Source organism: Pygocentrus nattereri, chromosome 5 (assembly GCF_015220715.1).
Source record: "Pygocentrus nattereri isolate fPygNat1 chromosome 5, fPygNat1.pri, whole genome shotgun sequence".
Lineage (NCBI taxonomy): Eukaryota > Metazoa > Chordata > Actinopteri > Characiformes > Serrasalmidae > Pygocentrus > Pygocentrus nattereri.
Window position 1 is genome coordinate 8244934 of NC_051215.1, and position 21268 is coordinate 8266201.

The following is a 21268-nucleotide window of genomic DNA, read 5'->3' on the forward strand; positions in this document are numbered from 1 at the left end:
ATATATATATATATAAAACTGGTAATTAAATTCTATTATTGAAAATTATGAAATTACATTTTTGAACAGTAGTGTTTAAAAAATGTGAAATGGGAATTTTCGTTTCATATTTTGAATATTTGTTCTAGCACAGGTTTTGTTTCTCCGAGTCTCTGGTAATTTGAAGATGTAAGGCCCAATCCCATTTCACCCCTTGCCCCTACCACTCAGCCCTTAGCCCTCTGTTTTATGCATTCATGTCTAGGGGTAGGGTGTCCCAATTTTTGTTGAGATAGAGGGGTAGAGCGAAGTGTTAGGGCTACATGGCCCTCCAAATTGAGATTTTTCAGAGACTCACTCCAAATGGAGTGTTATGAGAAAAGAAAGAAAAACTGGCAAGTATTTTGTATTTTCTCAGTTAAAAATTACGATAAGCATGGTTTTATCTTAGTTTAATGTCGTTTCTATGTATTATGGTCCTTTACTTCATAACAACCACAAAAAATCACTCATAGCATGCTAATGTGTAATCTAAAATATAGCATTGCAACCGCCTGTAAAGAAACACATAAAGCCACTCTGCCATTTCTTTGCCTTTGTAGACCATCTGAAAGGCTGCACATTATCATCCATAAATGCAAATTACAATACAGCCTAATTAGGGGGAACATAAGCAGGCTGAATTTGCCATGATTATTCTTGTCAGTAAGATCATTCAATGCAGTCTGCAGCCACACACTGAAAGAGAAGTGCCAGATGCATTTGCAGTCGGGATTTAGGAAAGACAGAGGAACAAGAGATATCATTACTGATATATGCTGGATAATTGAAAAGGCCAAGTAGTTCAAGAAGCATGTCAATGTGTTTTATTGACTACAGCAGACCCCTTAACAGTTGACCACATCAAATTATGGAATAGCACCAAGAAAATGGCTATAGAAGAGTGTCTAATCGACAGGTACCACACTGGCAAAGAGTAAGACAAGGCTGCCCGCTATCACCACACTTGTTTAACTTGCATGCTGATTCTATAAGCGATCCACAGAGGATGCCATCTCCTCTGTGGTCCACACTGCCCTCATCCACCTGGAAAGTAAGGATTCCTATGTCCGTATGCTCTTTGTGGATTTCACATCTGCCTTCAACACCATGATTTCCCAGACCCTGGCTTACAAACTCCATACACTTGGACTGAGCACCTCTCTCTGTAATTGGGTCCTGGACTTCCTGACTAACAGGCCGCAGTCTGTGAGGATCCACAACATCTCCTCCTCCACCATCATCCTCAGCACCGGCTCCCCTCACTGCTGTGTGCTGAGTCCCCTGCTGTTTACACTGCTCACATATGACTGCTCAGCCGTCCATCCAGGCTGTCATATTGTAAAGTTTCCGGATGACACAGCAGCGGTGGGATGCATCACAAATAGTGATGAGTCTGGCTATAAGCAGGAGGTGGAACACCTGGACAGTTGGTGCAGTGAGAACAATCTCTGCATCAATGTGAAGAAGACAAAGGAGATGATTGTGGATTTCAGAAGGGGCAACACCTTTTTTGTCCCGCTCCCCTCAGGTAGGAGGTTGCGGAGCACTAAGAGTAAAACAACCAGACTGAGAAACAGCTTCTTCCCTGAAGCTGTAAGACTCTTAAATTCCAATTAGACGTCACTGCAATGGCACTTCATGTCCATTTACTCTCTTACTCTGCTGCTGTCCTGAATCAGTGCCTCTACTATATCACTCCTACACATGTCACTTTATACATGTCACTTTATACATTACCAGTATTAAGATGTACATCTTCTACCTCGTACTCATGCTGCTGTGTTTCATGCTGCTGTTACTATTTATTGTTTATTATTACTTTTGGGAGTTAGCTGGGACCTTGAGTACACTATTTCATTCCACCCCATGTACCACGTGATGCAAATGACAATAAAGCCGTATCTTATCTTATAATAAGTAAAGCAGGACTGGAGGAAGCTGATCAAGGAAACATCAATCATAACATAATGCAACAATCAATCATAATGCAGCTAATGCTAACCATACACTGACAGTCTCTGACAATGACACAGAGGTTTAGTCACAGACTATCATCTTGCAAAGACTGGGTATCTTGCAGGGTCACTATTTGCAGGACTGCAACTAGATTTTTGAGATTATTTCCCATTATGCACCTGGTAGAAATTTACAAGCAGAGAAACCTTCTTGCTTCTTCACTTTCACGTAGTGGTACAAATGGGAAAATATGTTGGCTGGGCGTGTAAAGCTCTGCAATATTAGTGTTTTTGTCTGTCTTGACAGACAAAAACAGCGTACACTACCATGCTGTGAAGTGTTGAAGAGAGTTTTTAGCCTCTTGTCTTCTCAGTATTCATAGTGTTTCGCATAGCTGAACTTCACAGTTGAAAGCGACTGATTTTACATTCGTGCCCCTAATTACGATCCATAGCCTGGAGAGCCATGCAATGGAGCGATTTTCATAAACGAGAGATAAAAACAGAGATGAATATCATGGATTAACCTCAAGTGAAGTTTCAGTGTGTCTTCAACAAGGTTCAGACTTTGCTTATTTCCTTTTGCATTTTTTTAAAGCCATTCATCTCTTGCCATGCTGTTTTGTTCCATAACGGAACACCTCGGGTTAAATGTTTATTGAACTCCAAAACAATTTTCTCTCCTCGGATCAATCGCTTCCACTGTGGTCACGAACGGTTTCGTCTGCAAATGGAATCCAGCAGGGATTTTTGTGTGTGTGTGTGTGTGTGTGTGTGTGTGTGTGTGTGTGTGTGTGTGTGTGTGTGTGTGTGTTTGCACGGGTGGGTGTTCTGTAATTTGCTGCCATTGTCGCTGCACTTCATTAAGCCAAGTGCCTTTGTACTGAATGTGTGTTTTTGTTTTTGAATTTGGGGAAGAGTGTGTGTGTGTGTTTGTGTGTGTGTGTGTGTGTGTGTGTGTGTGTGTGTAGATGTAGCGCTGTGTGTGAAGCGCAGAGGTGGGATTGTCTCTGGGGAGTTCTGATAAGAGCAAACCTCTGACCCGTCTCCTCGCTCCTCACACACACACACACACAAACATACACACACACACACACACACACACACACACACAGAGAATAAGGGAGAGAGAGAATTAGGGAAAGATTACTCAGTTGAAAGAAAGAGAGACGACAACAGGAAAGAGTGAAAGAAGATGAAGAGTTGTTGGGAGAAGATAAATGTGGAGTTCTCAGAGATAGAGAATGAGCAGACTACTGATATTCATTCACAAAGCCTCTGATCATAGTGTTGAATGAATCTTTGCTCTGTGCACTGCCTTGGACAGGGGCTAGTGATGGGCTGAGGGGCTGTAGCATCTCAGGACTGTTTGACTACAACTGCAAACCAAATCGCTTCCCTCACTGGCTGTTGGTGGCTTTTGGGCAGGTCGCTAAAAATCAAGCATGTTTAGAAGCACAGAGTTAAAATATGTAAAGAGAATTTCACTGAGCTGCTTAACAGCCTAATATCCTTAAAATGAAATGAATAAACAGAACAGAAGAGAACTTTATTCAAACGATAATATAGCAAGCTCACACATGAATATGATTGTTCATGATGTCATGGTTTGATGATAAATGACAACATCATGCTAGCAAATACTATCCTGGTTCTGTGGTGTTCTGCATATTGAGCAAGAGGTCCTGTTTTCAAGTGCTATCAAATCTGTAAGGGAGAAGTTCTTGGGGAGTGTTGCACCTCCTCTCCTGATACTCTGTTTGAACAGAGATGAATATTCCTCATTAAAACCATGAAATAGTTTAATGCAGGCTGTTTTTCCACCCTTGAACTGCTGCTGCTCCAACGGTTTGAATGCGTCTGTGCTGACTTGTCGTGGTGTAAAGCGACATTAATCACCCACACTAGACTATTTGTTAAACAGATTACTTGATCTAATCTTACGTATCACTTACGTCTAGCAAGTATTCTATCTACAGTTTTCAAAGATGACTTCAGATGCTGGGTTCAGTGGGAGAAAAAAGGGCTTCAGTTTTATTACAGGCAAAGTGTATTTTTCATGTTTTTATATGCTTTTCAGAGATGACATAATCCCCTCACTTTCTCTTGATGTGTCATAACCTGTTTTGCCCATCGTTCAACCAAAGCTTTATCACTTTTGTGGACCCAATTAAATTTGACCCATTGTCTTTTTTGTATCTAATTATTAAAAAGGGCAAGCTGCATCGCTGGTACCCAGCACCTCCTTTGGTGCTTACCAAAGCACCATGTGGCTCAAGGCTCAAAGGTTCACTTGAAGGCCTCTGCTGATTAGAAAAGTGCTGGTATTTTCCAACGCACAGCTTTGCTGTCTTATGTATACTTTCAAATGTCCTGTGTCTACCTGCTATTAATGGTGCTCTCTTTGATCATCGTCTTTGATTACTGTGTTAGACATTTTCATTTTATTCTGTTAGTTCAGGACAGTGAAGGACATGCCAATGTTTTTAATCAGAGTTTCTCATTTTCCTTATAATTGATAACTGATTCGTTAAGCATTAGAATTGGACACTTCACTGTAATCCTATGTTGGGCCAAAATTTGAAACCTTTTTGATCATTTTTCTTGGAAATGTTTCAGTAGCTGAAATGGCAGTGCGTCCTTCTTTCTCAAATCAGTCAGTAAAGCACTGTTGAACTAAAACTGCTGAGTTCTGTTTTTTTAAAGCATCTACAATTATTTTGATTGATTATTATAATTCCCAGCTCCTTGAAATCAGTACTGTATCACTGATTTTCAGGCCTAGTATCTCTCTCTCTTTGCTATGCTAAAACAGTGTGTGAATACAGTCAGGAATCTGATGAGTCATGTGTTGAACCTCTTCATGCTGCCATATGTTTCCTCCTCTCTCCCCGAAGGCCCACACGCTCGCTCCCTCTCTCCACCTCTCCTTCTGTGCTCCTCCATCTGAGAGGCGGAGAGAGAATGACACTAATGAGGGTCTTTCTGACACATCTTCATTTGATGGAATCTCTTTTCAGCTTTCGCATATGCGCGTACGTTGCGACCGTCTAGCCGCTAAGCTAGCCTAGCTAATTCTAAGCTTAGATTTAGCCATCTGGCTAACTAGAACCTCCACACAACGTGATGCAATTACAGAGAATAGCAGGAATGAGGGCAATTCTATGTGATGTGAGGATAATTGCTGTAGCTAAGCCAAATCTGGAGCCGGTGGAAACCCCACACTTCTCTGAGAGGTTTATTTTGGTTTCCAGTCTAGTCCACTGTGTGCTCTAGGAAACTCTGTGTCCTTGCCCTGTCCACTGGCCAGCACTATCTTGACTGTCAGCATAGTAAAAATGTTTCCTCTGCCTAATAAAAGTACTTCATTTATTAGCAAGCGCTTTCATTGAAATGGCATTACAGACTTGCATTATTAACTACAAAGTTGTGATGCAATGAAGTACGTTTACATTTAATTTACTTTCTATGGCTTCATTGTCATCTACCATTAACAGAGGTCTGGAGTGATCTGATTATTGGTGGAGAACACTAGGTACATGTTCAGTCTGTCTTGGAAACACACTGTGATCCAGTCACTTAGGCCACCTTTGGAGGTGGTCAATGATGCAAATGACCACGTAAAATTCATAATGTAAACATTAAAGTGTCTCAATGTGTCCAGAACAGCATTGAGGGACCACCTAATCAACCACATCATCACAGCAGAGATGTAAGCCACTGTGGAGCTTCTTCATCTTCTCTTCCATTTGTCCATAAGTTGCATTAATAATCCATGCAGTACCTTCAGTCCTGAGCTCCATTCACAAGTGGTCACTGGAGCATTATGATCAAGTATGACCAGAGCCTACAGTACTGTGCAAAAGTCCTTTCGTTGTTCATTTAATTTCTAGTCAAAATGGTCATTATGTGCGTGTGCCATGCACTCACCCCCTGGGCTTCAATGATAGCCTCAAGAGTCGATGGGAAGGCAGAGCCCGAATTCGAAGTCCACTGAGAGACGTAAGAGACTGAGAGACGAGAGTCCACTGAGAGACGGTGGGAGGAGGACGGCAGAGTGGACAACACAACGACGACTTCTGAGAGGCATAAAGGCGGGACATGAGTCCCGAAGTCCGCTTCCCGGGCCCCGCTTTCTGTTCCGTATTGAGGCCGCAAGACTACACCTTCTTTTACTACTTTTCCCTTCATTATGCGAGTGAATTCCTATATCTAATTTCATAATCATGCCAGTAATGGCAAACAATTCTCTGTGTAAATGAAATGTCTCCTCAACACAAATGTGGAGTGGATTGACAGCTTACAATCCGTTCAAAATGTTTATGCTTTTTAAAAGTAAGGGATAATTCATTTAAGTCTTTTAATGCCTTAAGCAGCTTTTCTTTTTGCTGGCAATGCCTGCGATTCATAAGGTTTAACTGGTGCTATTCTGTGATTAAAATGAATCAAAGCAAAGTAACAGTTGAGGTGAATGAAAACAATACAGCTTTCATTCACAAATATGTCAAAAGGGCCTCTAAGCCTTTTGTTTTTTTTTTTTCTTTTTCTTTTTTTTTTTGCATTGTGATTTTCTCTGTGTGGTGATGTCTACTGTAAAAGATCTAAAACCATAATTGTCTTTCTTGTTTGAAGTGGAAGAATGTGCAATTATCTATATTGCAGTCATTCAAAGATCCATCCATCACCTATCTCTCTCTCTCTCTCTCTCTCTTTCTCTCTCTCTCTCAGGGAGTGAACAGTATGTTCGAGGTCATTCTAATTGGGAATAATTCGGACCATTTCACCATTTCCCCCACATCCGTGCAGGGCCGTGCTGACATCCGTGTGCGTGTAGCTGTGCCTCTGGACTTTGAGACTATCAGGAGCTACAGCTTTTCAGTGAGTAAACTGCACTTCTTGTTGTGAGCCGTTTATAGTTCACTTTATGTTCAGTTATTAATCATAAGGGTTATTTTTCAGAATTTGAATTATTCAGTAACTACTATGAAACTGATATGTAAGTTATATAATGATTGACAGTAAGGACGGGACATGTGGACGTGGGTCAATGAACTGCGAGGGCTTAATTACCTTACCCATGCTCCTCCCACAAATGTGTTGTTTCATAGATTGTGAGAGTGGACAAGCTTTACAGAATGCAAAACTGTGGAAACTGTGACTCAGCCTTATGTATGGGTCATAAAAGCCAAAACACTGTCAAACATAAGGAAATACAATTTATAATAATGCTAATTTCTGCTAGCCACCCTATGCGATTCTAGTAGTCTGTTAGCACCAAGCTAACAGCGATTCAGATGAACGTTTTGGCTGTTTTAGAATAAGCACAGAATTTTAAAAGTTATAAAAGACATTTTTATATATTAATTTTACCTCAGAGCAGTTTGTAGTGACTCATTCAGTAAAGAGTCCTGACAAAGCTATTTATAATAAACAAAATGAACAGAAAATGATATGTTTTATATATAGATACATATATATATATATATATATATATATATATATATATATATGTAACATTATTTAACATTAGCATGGTGGCACATCTGTTTTTGTCATTTGTAATCTGCCCATTTTCAATTAACTACAACAACAAAGTTGCTTGTTATCTTATTGTTATAGCTTGTTATATTATATTATATTATATTATATTATATTATCTTTCTTCGGACCAGTATTTATATAGACTAGGTAGTGGTCAGATCTATTTAGGTGACATTTTTAGACAAAAATCCAACAGTCTGTCATTAGTTTTAATGGGATTTTTGTCAACATTCTGTTTGTTTAACTTCACAACAGTTTCTATAGACGAATGCCTTTGCAGAGTTTGGGGTTCGGGGGGTGGGGGTGCATACGTGTATCTTATATTACTAAAATGCTGGCCACCAACTACCAAAGATGAAGACAAAGATGATGAGATTGAATGAAAACAAAAGAACTTCATGATAATTTTTTTTTTGTTTATTGGTTGTACTCTGTAGAAATCCCAATAATTCCTAATGTCCAGTAATATTGAAACTCAAACACAATTGAGAATGTTTTAGTTTAGGCAAAAAATGAAAATAGAACATAAATGACTTTGGTTCACCTCTTTAGTTCTGTTCATTTTAAAATCAACAAGTAGAAATAAAATTCAGCAAGTGAACAAGCCAGTTCCTTGTCAAACCATCTATTAAGTGCATTGTGGTAGTTGCAGGTGCCTCTTTACATCCTTGTTTTTGACAAGGCCAGACAATCTATTCAGCTTTTACGACAGCAAGAAAAGAGTGAACATCCTTCACCCTGCTAAAACACAACTGACCTCAGGGAAAACGTTCATCTTTCATAGGGACAGTGGGCCCGAGCGACAGGCCAAAGCTTCAGTGCTGTGGTCTGAATATTAAAAAGATCATGTCACAGTGAGGACCACACACCAGAGCTCACCTCCATTTGAAATCTGTTATGCAGTTTGACTGTTGCAGGCAGTATTCAGCAAATGCCCTGAACAAATTAGCCTTATCACATCCAAAGGCTGTAGACTCTTATCCAACAAGACCGAAAGCTGTTGCAGTAGCTGAAAAACCACTCTGTGAATTCATCTGATAGATGATATAGATTTCTATTACATGTGTCAGCAATATATTCTAGAGTTTGGACAGTTGAGGAGGGGTAACTCAATTATTATGATTATGGTTATTTATATTTATTTATGGTGATATGTATTTGTACACAACAGTTTGAATGCTTTTTTTGCCAAAGTGCTTTTTAATAGGTGTCTAAGTAAAACTTTTTGAAAAAGTTTAATGTAAAACTTAAAAAAAAAATAAATAAATAATCAACAGATTACTTTATTACCAATATAATTGAAAGTCACAGCCTTACAAGGGAAGAGAGGAGCACACCCTAACCTGGGGTAAAAAAAAAACATTAAATGTTCAGTTGAAGGTGCTTTTTCTCATGCTCCTGTATCTCAAAGCATGTCATCAGTTCATGTTAACAGCAATCAGACAGATTTTTCTCAAGATTCACAATGAAGATTTTTTTTCATTAGTGTTTTTCAACTACTTAATTTTGCATTTAAGTCACAGAAATACTTAATGTATGCCACAGATTTCACAACTGTTATTGTAATCACCCTTGATGGCCATATAAACAACTCAGTGAAAGCTAGCCAGGCTAAAGTACGGTCACCACACGGTGGGGTTAGTTTTAACTCAGTGTTCCTATAGTGAATAATGAGAGTCCATATCCCCCATATACATTCAGAGCCGTTTGTTTGTTTTTATGCACAGATTATACAAAATGTGCTCTATTTAATGCATATAAATACATATTTAAAGTTTATTATGCTGATCTTAGTCGTTTGTCTAAAAAAAAATATTTGAAACAGCCTCTTTTCACTAATCATGCTTATTTTGATTAACATATTTTCTCTATTTAAGTTGGAAAGCATGTCTGGGTCAAACAGAGTTATAATGAATTATATCTTTTAAAGCTGAGAAATGGGATGATGTAAGTTGCTTGCATAAACATCTTAATCTTGCTCAAATACCTTTTAACTTTATTTAGAAAGAAAAGAATTACAAAGAAGCTTTAACAATTAAATGTAACATCAGCATGTTTCAGTATTTAGTTTGGCTGCTGTTTATCTTCATTACAGCTTCCATTCTTTTCATTAGACTCGCTTTCAGGTTTTCAACCCCTTAACGTCGCAGGCTTTTTACATACTAAGGGTTTTTATTAATGAATTACACGGAATCCAGTGCAAACTAGTGGAGCCTTTCTTAGGTTATAGAAGAGTGTAATAAAACTTTGGGCCTGCCAGTGGACCAGTGGCTTGGTAAAAGGTTAAAAACATCTCCAGGGATGTTTTTCCACACCTCCAAAGTTCAGTCTTAGTAGCTGATTGCATTTTCTGCTTCTTACAACACAAGTAATCCCGAACACAGTCAGTGATGTTGAAGTCTGGATTCTGGGGTGGTCAGTCTGTTCTGAGAACACCAGAATAAGCTTTTTAAAAGCTACACATCCTTTCAGACTCAGAGTGCTAGTTGTTTTCTCCCAGTGGAAGGATGGACAGAAACACCTGTGGATTTTTTTCAGATCTGATGCAAAAGTGGAGCTTGATTCTGTCAATGATGAAAGCATGAAATAAAGTGCTGCTTATATGACGGCACAGTTTTGGTGGTCTACCAGGTCTTGCATCGTTGTTGAGTCCCATTTTCTCTGTAGCGTTTAATCGTTATTTGAACTCCAGTTTTGGAACCTTTTTTCTTTTTTTTTCACTTTTCTTTTGACTTCCTCCTTCACTGAGCAAGTGGATTATCATGCGTCTAATCTCATCAGAAATATCTCCTGAAATCTGAATCAGAAGCAGGACAGTGCTCTAGGAAGTCGCAAAAAATGTGCAAAATTAACTGTTGATTTCGGAAGGCCTTAAAAATTCAAAACACTTTAAATCTCAATCTGATAAAGATGATTTGCAACAGATAAGGAGCTTGTAAAATAATCCAAATAAAGAAACTAAAGCTCTTGTGTTTGCTCAAAGGGAGGCAGTAGTCAAGTTGCTCTGTGGCTGCTCATGCTGTTCCATTCTCTGCTGCTTATTTAGTCTGACTGAATGGAGCAGAGCCTGGAGCAATAGTTCCTCTTGTTTGAACTGACACACTGCTGCTCTTAGTGCTGCTGGGCACAGGCAGAGAAATGCATTTAAATAATGTGTCTTCCCCAGGCCGAACACAGCATACAATCAGATTTTTTTCCCTTAACGTTTTGTTGTTGTAGGTTTCTACAATATCTCGGGCGAGCCGGAGCTATTTATGTGGCCGAGTCCCTCACCCTGTCCCTGACTGAGTTTAAGCAGCGCACAGAATTCGACGAATGTCGCAATGAAATTTTGCTCACTGCACCTGAATAATTTATACATTCTAAAACCGTATGAATATCTAACTGCATGTCTATGCTAATGTTACACGCTTCAACTACTCACTTTATTATAAATCTGCAGTATTTAGCTAGAGGAACTTTTCTATACATACATATGTACATTATTGCAAACTAAATATAGTGCAGGATATGGAGCAAAAACAAATTAAGTAATATAAAATTAGAGCAATGTAATACATTTCAGTGGATACTAATTTCCAAGTAATAGTTCCAGAAGCGTTCAGTCATATTGTTCTCTTTTTTCCCCCCTCAAAGTCACTGGTCACATAATAAATGGAATCATTCATTATAATGACAGCCTAGCGTAGAGCAAGCACCATCGTAATGAAATCAGCTATATAGACAAATGAATTATTGATAGTAAGTAGCTGCTGAGAGTGATTTTCTCCCTGCTGTTCTGACTTCCAGCTGTACGCCAACGAGTCTCTGTCTGAACATGTGGGCTTCGCCAGAGTCTTCATCGACCTGATCAACGAGAATGACAACAGGCCGGTGTTCAGCCGGGCGCTGTATAACATCAGCTTACTGGAGAGCACGCCGACCGGAACGTCTCTGCTGCAGATACAGGTAAACACATACTCATGAATGTGAATCTATAATATGCTTCCCCTCTGGTGAGGAGAGCAGGAGGGGCCAATGTTGCAAGAGGGCCTGGGAAACAGGGAGCCCCACAAGACTGGTTGTAAAAAATTCACATTTTAAAATTACATTGTTGTGCACCTGGGCAGCAAACATTAGCCAAATTGTATTAGTGAAAAAACACCTCTGCACCACAGAGGTACCGACTAGGGCTGCAGTGAATGTTCAATTATTAATTCAATTCAATTCAGGTTTATTTGTATAGCGCTTTTTACAACAATGTTATCACAAAGCAGCTTAACTTAGCAGAATTAACCCAATCAAACTGAGCGACTCAACAGTCATACTTTCACAAACTTTTCTGCCACCCGAGGAGTTACAGAGTGTCCATGCTATCAATAGTAAAATGGATCAGAGTGACGAATTGGGGCTTTCTATGTGGTACAGTGTCTCCTATCACTGTATACAAGACGCATGAAGCTGCCTTTATTGTTGGATGCCTTTATCATATCATTTTTTAGGATTCATGCTCATTCAGAGTGCAGTTCAGATCTGTAAGCACTTATTATTGATATATTTAATCATGATAAAGCATTCCTGATGTGTGACTTACATTCCCATTCATACATTTTCTTGTTCAAGAAGCCAATAAAAGAAGTTTATTCGGTTTAGATTTACAGGGTCCGTGCATATTAATTAGCATTTCTGTAAATGTGCCAGTTTAGCCAGGGAAAAACAAATGTGTCCTGAAAAAGGACCAGTGGGCTTCACCTGCATCAGAAGACTGTCCCGATGAGTCAGAAGCTCATCCTGATTGGTCCAAAAGCTGTTTATGATCCCAAACTTTACCCTGAAGTAGGTAGTTGGTTGTGTTTAGCGTAAGTTGCCATGGTGATATAGCTTGGTAAAATGGATCTGCGGTCAGCTAGCTGGCTAAGCAGCAAATGCTTTGTGAGACAGACCCCTGCTCTATGTTTCAAAACACTTGAACCATAAACAGTAAACAACCCAACTCAGAGGCAGCTGGGAAATATTCAAATGAGCAGGTATTAACTATACAACAGTGCCTTGGGCTAAAGAACATACCCAGTAGCCCTGGAGAACAACACTTTTACACACCTTCCATTCGTTTGCCAACATTTTGGTGGTCTTACTTATAATATTCACTAGTGTTTAAGCGATCATCGGTAGCTATCCCCCATAAGCCTTGTCTGCATTTCTCTGGTCTGCTGGAATTCCTTTCATTAGCCTGTATGGATTGCGCTCAGTAAATTAAAGGTCACTTTTTAATATCGGCCGGGTGAACCATAAATAATGTAAATTGGCAACACGTACCGCGGAGCAGCTCATAACTCCAACTTATCACTTTCCTTCATTAATTCCTCCACTTGTCCTTGTCCGGTGTGGAAAGTGCGGGTTTTGTGTGGATGGAAGTATAGAGCGGAGAGTTTGGTTGACCTGGACACATTGTGTTGTAGACAAATCCATAAAGATCAGCTTCTGTCCAGTTAAATGTTACAGTAATAAATCATCATCCATTATACTTTTGTTGCCTGTGAGCAATTGCTCTGTGTTTATATCTGTAACAGTTTGGCGTCTGTGGTTTGCTCTGCGTCCATTTGTGTAACAGGGTGATTTAATTATATTTCCAATTGATTTTATGATTAATTATTGTTATAGGTTATGTCATTAGTTGTAATTATAATAATTGTGATTGTAGATAGATAGATAGATAGATAGATAGATAGATAGATAGATAGATAGATAGATACTTTATTAACTTATTAATCCCAAAGGAAATTTGTTAATGTAACCTTGAATTCTTATTTCTTTATTTTGTACACTAAATATTTAAAATATGTCTCAAATATGTTTTGTACATCTCTCTTTTCTTTGCCCTCCAGCTCATTATCTTTCATAGTGTCACTTGCACAGAGACATTTTTCTGATAAATGCAATATATTTATATATATAAATATATATGTGTGTGTGTGTGTATTTGTGTGTGTGTGTGTGTGTGTGTGTAAAATGTATAAATTGTTTGTAACACAATGCTACTGAACTTTAAATAATTCAAATCATTTATGAAGTGTGATCCAGAAAGCCTCACATTTGAAAAGTGATGATCTAATCTTGAGGCAGAATACATAAAATAAATTAAGAGATAATTAACAAGTTATTGCATGCAATAATATACTGCTTCAAAATGAATGCTTCAAAAAAGATTACTGAATAAAATACACAGCTAAGTTAATGGAGTAAAAATTGTACACATTTTGAAGATTTTCTAAATGAAACTATCACATCTTCTCTCTCTCTCTGTCTATATATATATATATATATATATATATATATATATATATAATGTATCATCAAAAAAATCAAGAAAATATGGAACTTGGGAGAACCGTACATCAACCTGTAGTGCATACATTAGCCAGTCCATAGCCCCCCATTCTCTCAGGTTTCTGGATCTAGACAGTTAGACATGTGAACTGAAGGAACATTCTGTAATGGCCATGGTCTGTAGCTGCTGAGCTTAGAGTTTAGAATAAATGCAACTCTTTTAGGTCCTGCTCAGCACCATCATTCACAAAACCCTGTTTGTTAAATCCACTATTCTTCACTGCCAGGAACATCATATTTTACAGTGATTACAGTGTTTCTAACATTGTTGACCAGCAGGCCATAAAAAGTGTGATTATTTGGCCTATTTGCGCTAAAGAGAAATATATGTTTCATCACTAGAACAACCACTTTTTGGAAATAACAGAATACAGTACTTACAGCAATATGCTCATCTAGGTTTTAAACATAATCACAGTTATTGACAATGTGGTGACCTTGGTGGTGCCCCTGCAAAGCTGGTACAGCCGGAATCATGGATGCTGTTCTATGAACACTGTTTACTCATATTGCTACCTACATTGCTTACATGTATGTCACAGATGAATAAATGATTTGAAAAGCCTGTTTAATCTGCTAAGAAAGTGTTAATCATTAAAGGTTGCTATAGACAGCTTGTGAGTAAATATGCTTCCACAAAGTATTCGTGGATGCTATCATAGTAATACTAGGAATTGAATTGCTTAGAGGGGTAAGCAGCAGGTATCTAGCTAATTAACATTGTTTTATCCTGGGCCTTTTGAGCAAGGTATGGTCGTGCAGTTACCCAAATTCAGCCACTGGTGCTGCATCATTAAGGTACCCAGTGTTAAAATGCAGGAATATAGGAGCTTGGGACTGCAGCACTACCTGACTTCAGGACTTTACCTACTAGAACCAGTAGTAATAACACAGAGATCTGAACTTTGTAATAATTTGAGTGTAGCAAAAACTTTTGGAGAGGAGTTTCAAAATCTGCACTAGCCTTGCACTGTTTAAGTTAACAGTGTATTTTCATTGAAGTGAGCCAAATTACTTCCCTTGACAACAGCTGTCTACTTTAGGGGTGTGTTGCTAAAAGACATGCAGGTCTAGGTTCAAAGAGAGGGGGTATATGCAGAGATAGAGGCCCATTCTGAACCCAAAAGCAGTCTAAATAAAAAAAAAAGTCATCTGATATAGAAATAATGTTTTATCAACCATTGTATCTACTGCCTAGTGTGAGTTCCACCCTAAGACTGTGGACGTGACACAGTCATTTAACATGCCACATGTCAACAGTCTGAATGGTCACCATTTAGTTAATTTGCGTAAAGTATGTGCTGAATGAGAGAACAGAGTAAGGATGATCATGAGCGGTCTGATGTGCCAGTTACACACTTAAAACGATGGTTCTTCAAGGATTCAAGGGTAAAGTTCTATTGTCATGATGTCAAGCTTGTAACAATAACAGAATCTTTTTTGCTGCTATATAGAACCTTTTACTGAAGGTTCTATGTAGAACCATGTACAACATATTCTCCATCAATCTGAAGAATGCTTTCACAATTTAATCATCCTTTAATCATGCAAAAGGTTCTTTGAGTGTTCATGGTTCTATATAGAACCATTTTATTTACCCTTGACCCCTTGAAGAACCATTGTTTCTAAGTGCGTAGATGTATATATTGTCTTTCACCTCAGTATAGTTCAATATGACACACCGTGTTGGGGTTTGGGGGGTCTGGGTGACCGCCAAAACGAGAGCAAAAGAATGTTATTATTTTGCATTATTTTTCAGTCTGAAGTAGTCAGCGTCCATCCTATATTAGGAACTCTGACTTCTAAGATGGAACTTTTGTAGGACAAAAATTAATGTGATTTTTTTTTAAAAATGACACTATAACACCTTGTATTTCACAAAAAGGTTCCAAACTCATTTGCATGTCCTGCCTCAATTTTCCTACTGCATGCTACGGGATCGTCTGAATTACAAGGTCGTTAATGAGCCAAAATATGAACATCGTAACACTGAAAGGAAGTAATACATGACAGTAAGTCCACTATTAAACTTCAACACTATCATATTAAAACATCAGCCACTCCTAATGTGCTCTGCTGCTGCCAAAGCAACGTAAACACTACATTTGACAAAGCTTGCTGGTTTGTGTGGGGTATTTTGGTGAGGCTGCCAGGCTTATGATGTCAGTTCAGTATACAGCAGTGTTAGCTCACATGTGACTCTAGAGTAAGAGGATCCAGTGTTTACATGCAAAGATTTTTGCCAATCCAATTGAATACATTCTGATGTCTTTAAAACTTCCAAGCAGAAACTCCGTCTCCTCTGCACACCAGTTTCTGTTCTGCCGTGTTGAACGTTATAAACTCACACTATGACGTGACACACATGCGCAGAACGACCTTAAACTTTCTGATAGAAAATGTAATCAGGTACAGACGTTTACATGGCTATTATTCTTCTATTTAACTGATTATTTAAAGGATTACCCAATCAGATTAATTGTAATCAGAAATTGTATTCTGAATGGCCTCACCTAGGCTATTCCGACTGAGGTGTATACATGGACATATTCTATTCCAATTGAGCTATTAGTCAGATTATTAACTGATTATTAGGTTGCATGTAAATGTGGCTATTGTGCACAGGACAAAGCAGGTTTGGCTTTGGAGCCTTTCTAACCACAGGGCAGACATTGTTGTGCCAACTTGTCTTGTTTTACAGAAAGGAAGACAATACTAATAATAATAATTACGAATATTTTTTTTACTGCTTTTGCCAATTTATAACATAAAAATATAAAAAAAATCATATGCCACTAATTATAAAATTAAATAAGTGCGTTTTACATAACTGCAGAAAAAACTCCTAAACTTAATCCTAGTACCATTTGCTCCTCACTCTTCTCCTCTCTGCACTTATTTAGACCATTGTTTCTGTGTATGCTGGATGAGTAATGTGTTGTAGTGCTGTGGTATTGGTTTGCACTTGACTTGCTACATGCAAAAGGCTGGTAAATCCATGTCTCTTCCCACAATGCCCTGGAGACATACTGACAGAGACAAGTGTGTAGCAGCAGCTTTGTGTCTGGCCTCTTTCAGTCTCTCTCTCTCTCTCTCTCTCTCTCTCTCTCTGTCTCTCACCCGCTCACTCTTGCTCTCTTGTTCTTTGCTATCTGTTCCCTCTTAGTTTCATCTCTCCCCTCTGGATCATTCATAACGAGTAGCGGTTAATTTCAAAGCGCCGTCTGTAAAAAGTTTGATGGGAGATTTTAAACACTCAATTGGTTCTCCTCATTTAATTGTCCTCATTATGTCCGTTGACTCCATAGTGATCATTTTGCCTATAAACTTTTTTTTTTTTTTGCTTTTTTATGCTCATATGTGTAACCATATATATACCGTGCGGAATTTGTCTGTCTATGGTCCTCCCACAAATGTTGTTACAGGGTCGGACAAGCTTTACAGGACTGTGGCAAACATTCCATTGAACTGACTGAGAAACTGCACCATACAGCTATAATTTTTGTCTAAATATATAAATTATGCACATCAGACCATGGTATGTTGGTTGAGCTTTCAGTTTAAAATGCTAGGCTTTTCAGCAGGAGAACACAGGCAGGCTTACACCGAAAACAATGCTTACTACTGCTTATGGTGTACTAATTACAGTAATATTAATGGTATTTTACTGTTTTTTTTTTTTTGTTTTTTTTACAGAACTCAGACTGTGTTATAAAGTACTATATGTTCCTTACAGTCCACGCAATAAGGACAAATCTATAAGAACAAACTATATCTGAGATCATTTAACCCTCTCATACAACAGTTATCTTTTTTAATGCATGAATGTTTGTTTGCCTTTATTTAAATGTTTTTATGGTGTTTTTACTGGAAACAGCACACTTAATGCACAGCTATAAAACAATGTGCTTAGATGCCTTAAACATTTGCACAGTCCTGTATGTGCTTTAATGTGCACCCACAGCTATCTGAGGTCTTTAGATTTGTTACATCACCACCATATAAAGATACAGGCAAACATCACAAACTTATCTAACTAGCTTTCATCAGTCTGTTGTTTTTAAAGCTGCTTGATGTAAAACTGAAAGAAGTAGCATTAGGAGACAAAAACAAAAAACAAACAAAAAAAACAACAGTTTTTCAAAACATGTCATAGGTCTTTACATATTAACGTCACATGCACAGCCTCGAAAAGTAGGTCCAGCTCTATGTTTCAGTCTCAAATGCAAAACATTATACTGGATGAAAGTAGATAATTTACTCACATCAATGCATCAAAATATTTTGACTTCTCTTTGAATATTCTTTCATTGATAACTAAATTATCAGATTCCTCCGCTCAGGGAAGGGGGCTGAAGTCACCATATGTTACAAAATGTTCTTCTGTAAGTTGTGTGCAATTACACATTTCCACAAGAGAGGTCTCCAAAACCTACGTAGGGTAGCTTTAAGGAACACAATCTGTTATTGCAGTGTTTCTGCTGTAAACTAACTTAAACTCTTGTGTGAATGAAATTAACAGTGGTGGACGAAGTACACAAACCATGTACTTGAGTTAAATTAGAGATACCTACGGTAAAATGTTACCAGTAAATGTAGAAGTTCCTCCCTTTAGAGTAAAAGTACAAAAGTATTTGCCTTCAAATGTACTTAAGTATCAAAAGTAAAAGTACTAAAAGATTAATTATGGCTCTGATGTCCTCTTAACATGTTTGTAACAAGACTCTTGATTCATTAACTCATTTTAGCTGAAAATATTCTAGTCTTATGTCACTAATTAGTCAGTCACTGATGTGTTTGATAAATTTATCAAAAGCACAAAACACTGAAGGCAAACAGTTGCCATCAGGCAGAACCGAGTGGCTCTGAAATCACTTTTAGCAAACAAGCAAAGTTTCAGTTTAAGATTTATTTGCAATTTAGTTACAAAGTTAAGTTTAATAAAAAACTTGCTTTAAACTCAGGATCACAAATGAGCTTCATTTACTATACTGCATCTGTAGGTCTCTGTTCATAAACATCCATCCATCCATCCACCCATTTTCTAAGCCGCTTCTCCGTCAGGGTCGTGGGGGGGTGCTGGAGCCTATCCCAGCAGTCTTCGGGCGGAAGGCAGGATACACCCTGGACAGGTCGCCAGTCCATCGCAGGGCAGACAGACAGACACAGACAGTCACTCACACCTAGGGGTAATTTAGCACATCCAATTGGCCTGACTGCATGTCTTTGGACTGTGGGAGGAAACCGGAGAACCTGGAGGAAACCCACGCAGACACGGGGAGAACATGCAAACTCCACACAGAGAGGACCCTGGCCGCCCGGCCGGGGAATCGAACCCAGGCCCTCCTCGCTGTGAGGCGACAGCGCTACCCACCACGCCACTGTGCCGCCCTGTTCATAAACATAAAGTAACAAAAACTAATTTACTATAAAATAAAATGGTGTTTGTATAAATTCAGAAAAAAAGACGCGTCAGTCACGACCGCATATGTGGACATATTTCTATATTGTGGTCTATTTACACAAAGTTAGGTAGTTCATCATTTATGTTGAACAGACTCTCCCAAGATTTTTACACTGCCGCACTGACATTGAACCGTGTGCTGCACTGGGTCGGTATGACCAACAGGTCAAAACCAGCTCTAAACAAAGTGACCACTGTGCCCTGATTGGTGTTCTTGCTTCACACTTCTTTTGTTTTGACATGTTACATTTTTATACACACAGAAACCAAAAGGCTTGACATATTTTGCATAATGTAGTGGAGTACAAAGTAAGATATTTGACTTTGCAGTGTAGTGGAGTGAAAGTAAAAAGTCACCAAAAATGGAAAACTTCAGTACAGATACACGAAAAAATACTTAAGTACAGTAACTAATTACAGGTACATCGTTACTGCCCATCACTGGAAATTAGGCCAGTTCAAACGTCAACAACATTGAATTTGCCACCATGCTAGAATTACATCGATTATACAAAAAAGAGTCTCTAACCTTCCACTGAAATGCAAGATTATAATAATTTGGAATGGACACTTTAACTGTACATACTTATGCAAAGTTGTCAATGTTAGAATTCAGAACCATTTGTCACTGTGTTTTGCACACTGTGAAATTAGACCTCTGCATTTAACCCATCCATGCAGTGAAAGACTCACATACATGCACACTAGTGAACACACACACAGACTAGGGGGCAGTGAGCACACTTGCCCAGAGCAGTGGGCAGCCCTATCCACAGCACCCAGGGAGCAATTGGGGGTTAGGTGCCCTGCTCAAGGGTACTTCAGCCAAGGGGGTCAAACTGGTAACCTTCCGGTTGCAGCGCTGGTTCCCTAACCTCCAGCCCATGACTGCCCCCTTATGTAAAGCTTGTCCAGCCTAGCAATAATTCTGCTATGGATAAACACATTTATGGATTGGTAGGTGAATTTTGCAGCACAATTTGATGGAGGGCCAGGCTACATCATTTCTAAATGTTTTTGTGATATTGGTGTTTGTGATACTGATTTTACACATGGCTGCAAAATGCAAAAGAGCCAAAATAATGCAGACTAGTCTTTAACCATCTCACATTGTTGGCTTTCCAATACATTGTAATCTATCACTAAGGCACTCTGCAGTATCTAGCAATGTTTTAGTACTTGCAATACTGATTTTCATCTATATCCTGCATTCCTAACGTGGAGATTAACTTCATTTAATCGCTGATTTGACACAAAGCTATTGTGTCCTATCAAGCAAGTCTGAGTGCAAAAGAGTCCGAGTCATGTACAGGCTTGTTAATAATGAATGAAGCTTTGCGGTAATCACATGTTCCCTTGGCTGCTGCCTGCAATCCATCCCATAAGATTTATGTGCATAAGCGAGTCAATATGGCTGCATAGAGCCAGCCTGTTCAAGTAATGAAACCATTAATGAAACTCTTATTAATGTTTAATGTATTTGGGGTGGTGCTAATTGGTCATTTTTATGAATACACTGGGATTGTATCTATTGGGAGATTTACATACATGCCTAACAGTCTACATTCTTGCACGAAAACCATGCTGTAGATGAGAATAATTTGCAGATCCACGTTCTATCCACAAATGTGTTCTTTTGTAGCGACTGTTGTGAGCTTTGTTCAAGCTAATGAGTAATCACAGGTTGGAAACATTGCCAAGTTTGCTACCAGCTCAAGAAAAGCTCCTGATCTGAACAGCTTTCACTTTAAAATGCATGTGAGTAATTTGACTCGGAGTGTGCTGGAGTTTTTGCCAATGTTCTGTAAAATATCTCATAGCAAAAGAGTGTGTTTATATGTATATGTATTTGAATAGACTTCTGAAGTTGTGTAGTATTTTATAGTCAGTGTCTTGCCCTTGTTAGGGGCTTTTTCATCCT

At 38.6% G+C, this 21268-nt stretch overlaps 1 protein-coding gene across 1 annotated transcript in view; it reads left to right on the forward strand.

Annotated features, from left to right (window-relative positions):
• The window catches only part of cdh23 (cadherin-related 23), a 435604-nt gene that overhangs the window by 251391 nt on the left and 162945 nt on the right, over positions 1 to 21268 (forward strand). The window contains exons 12-13 of the mRNA XM_037538890.1: positions 6705 to 6854; positions 11307 to 11465. Of these exons, the coding sequence (XP_037394787.1) occupies positions 6705 to 6854; positions 11307 to 11465 (309 nt within the window). The remainder of the gene's footprint in view (positions 1 to 6704; positions 6855 to 11306; positions 11466 to 21268) is intronic.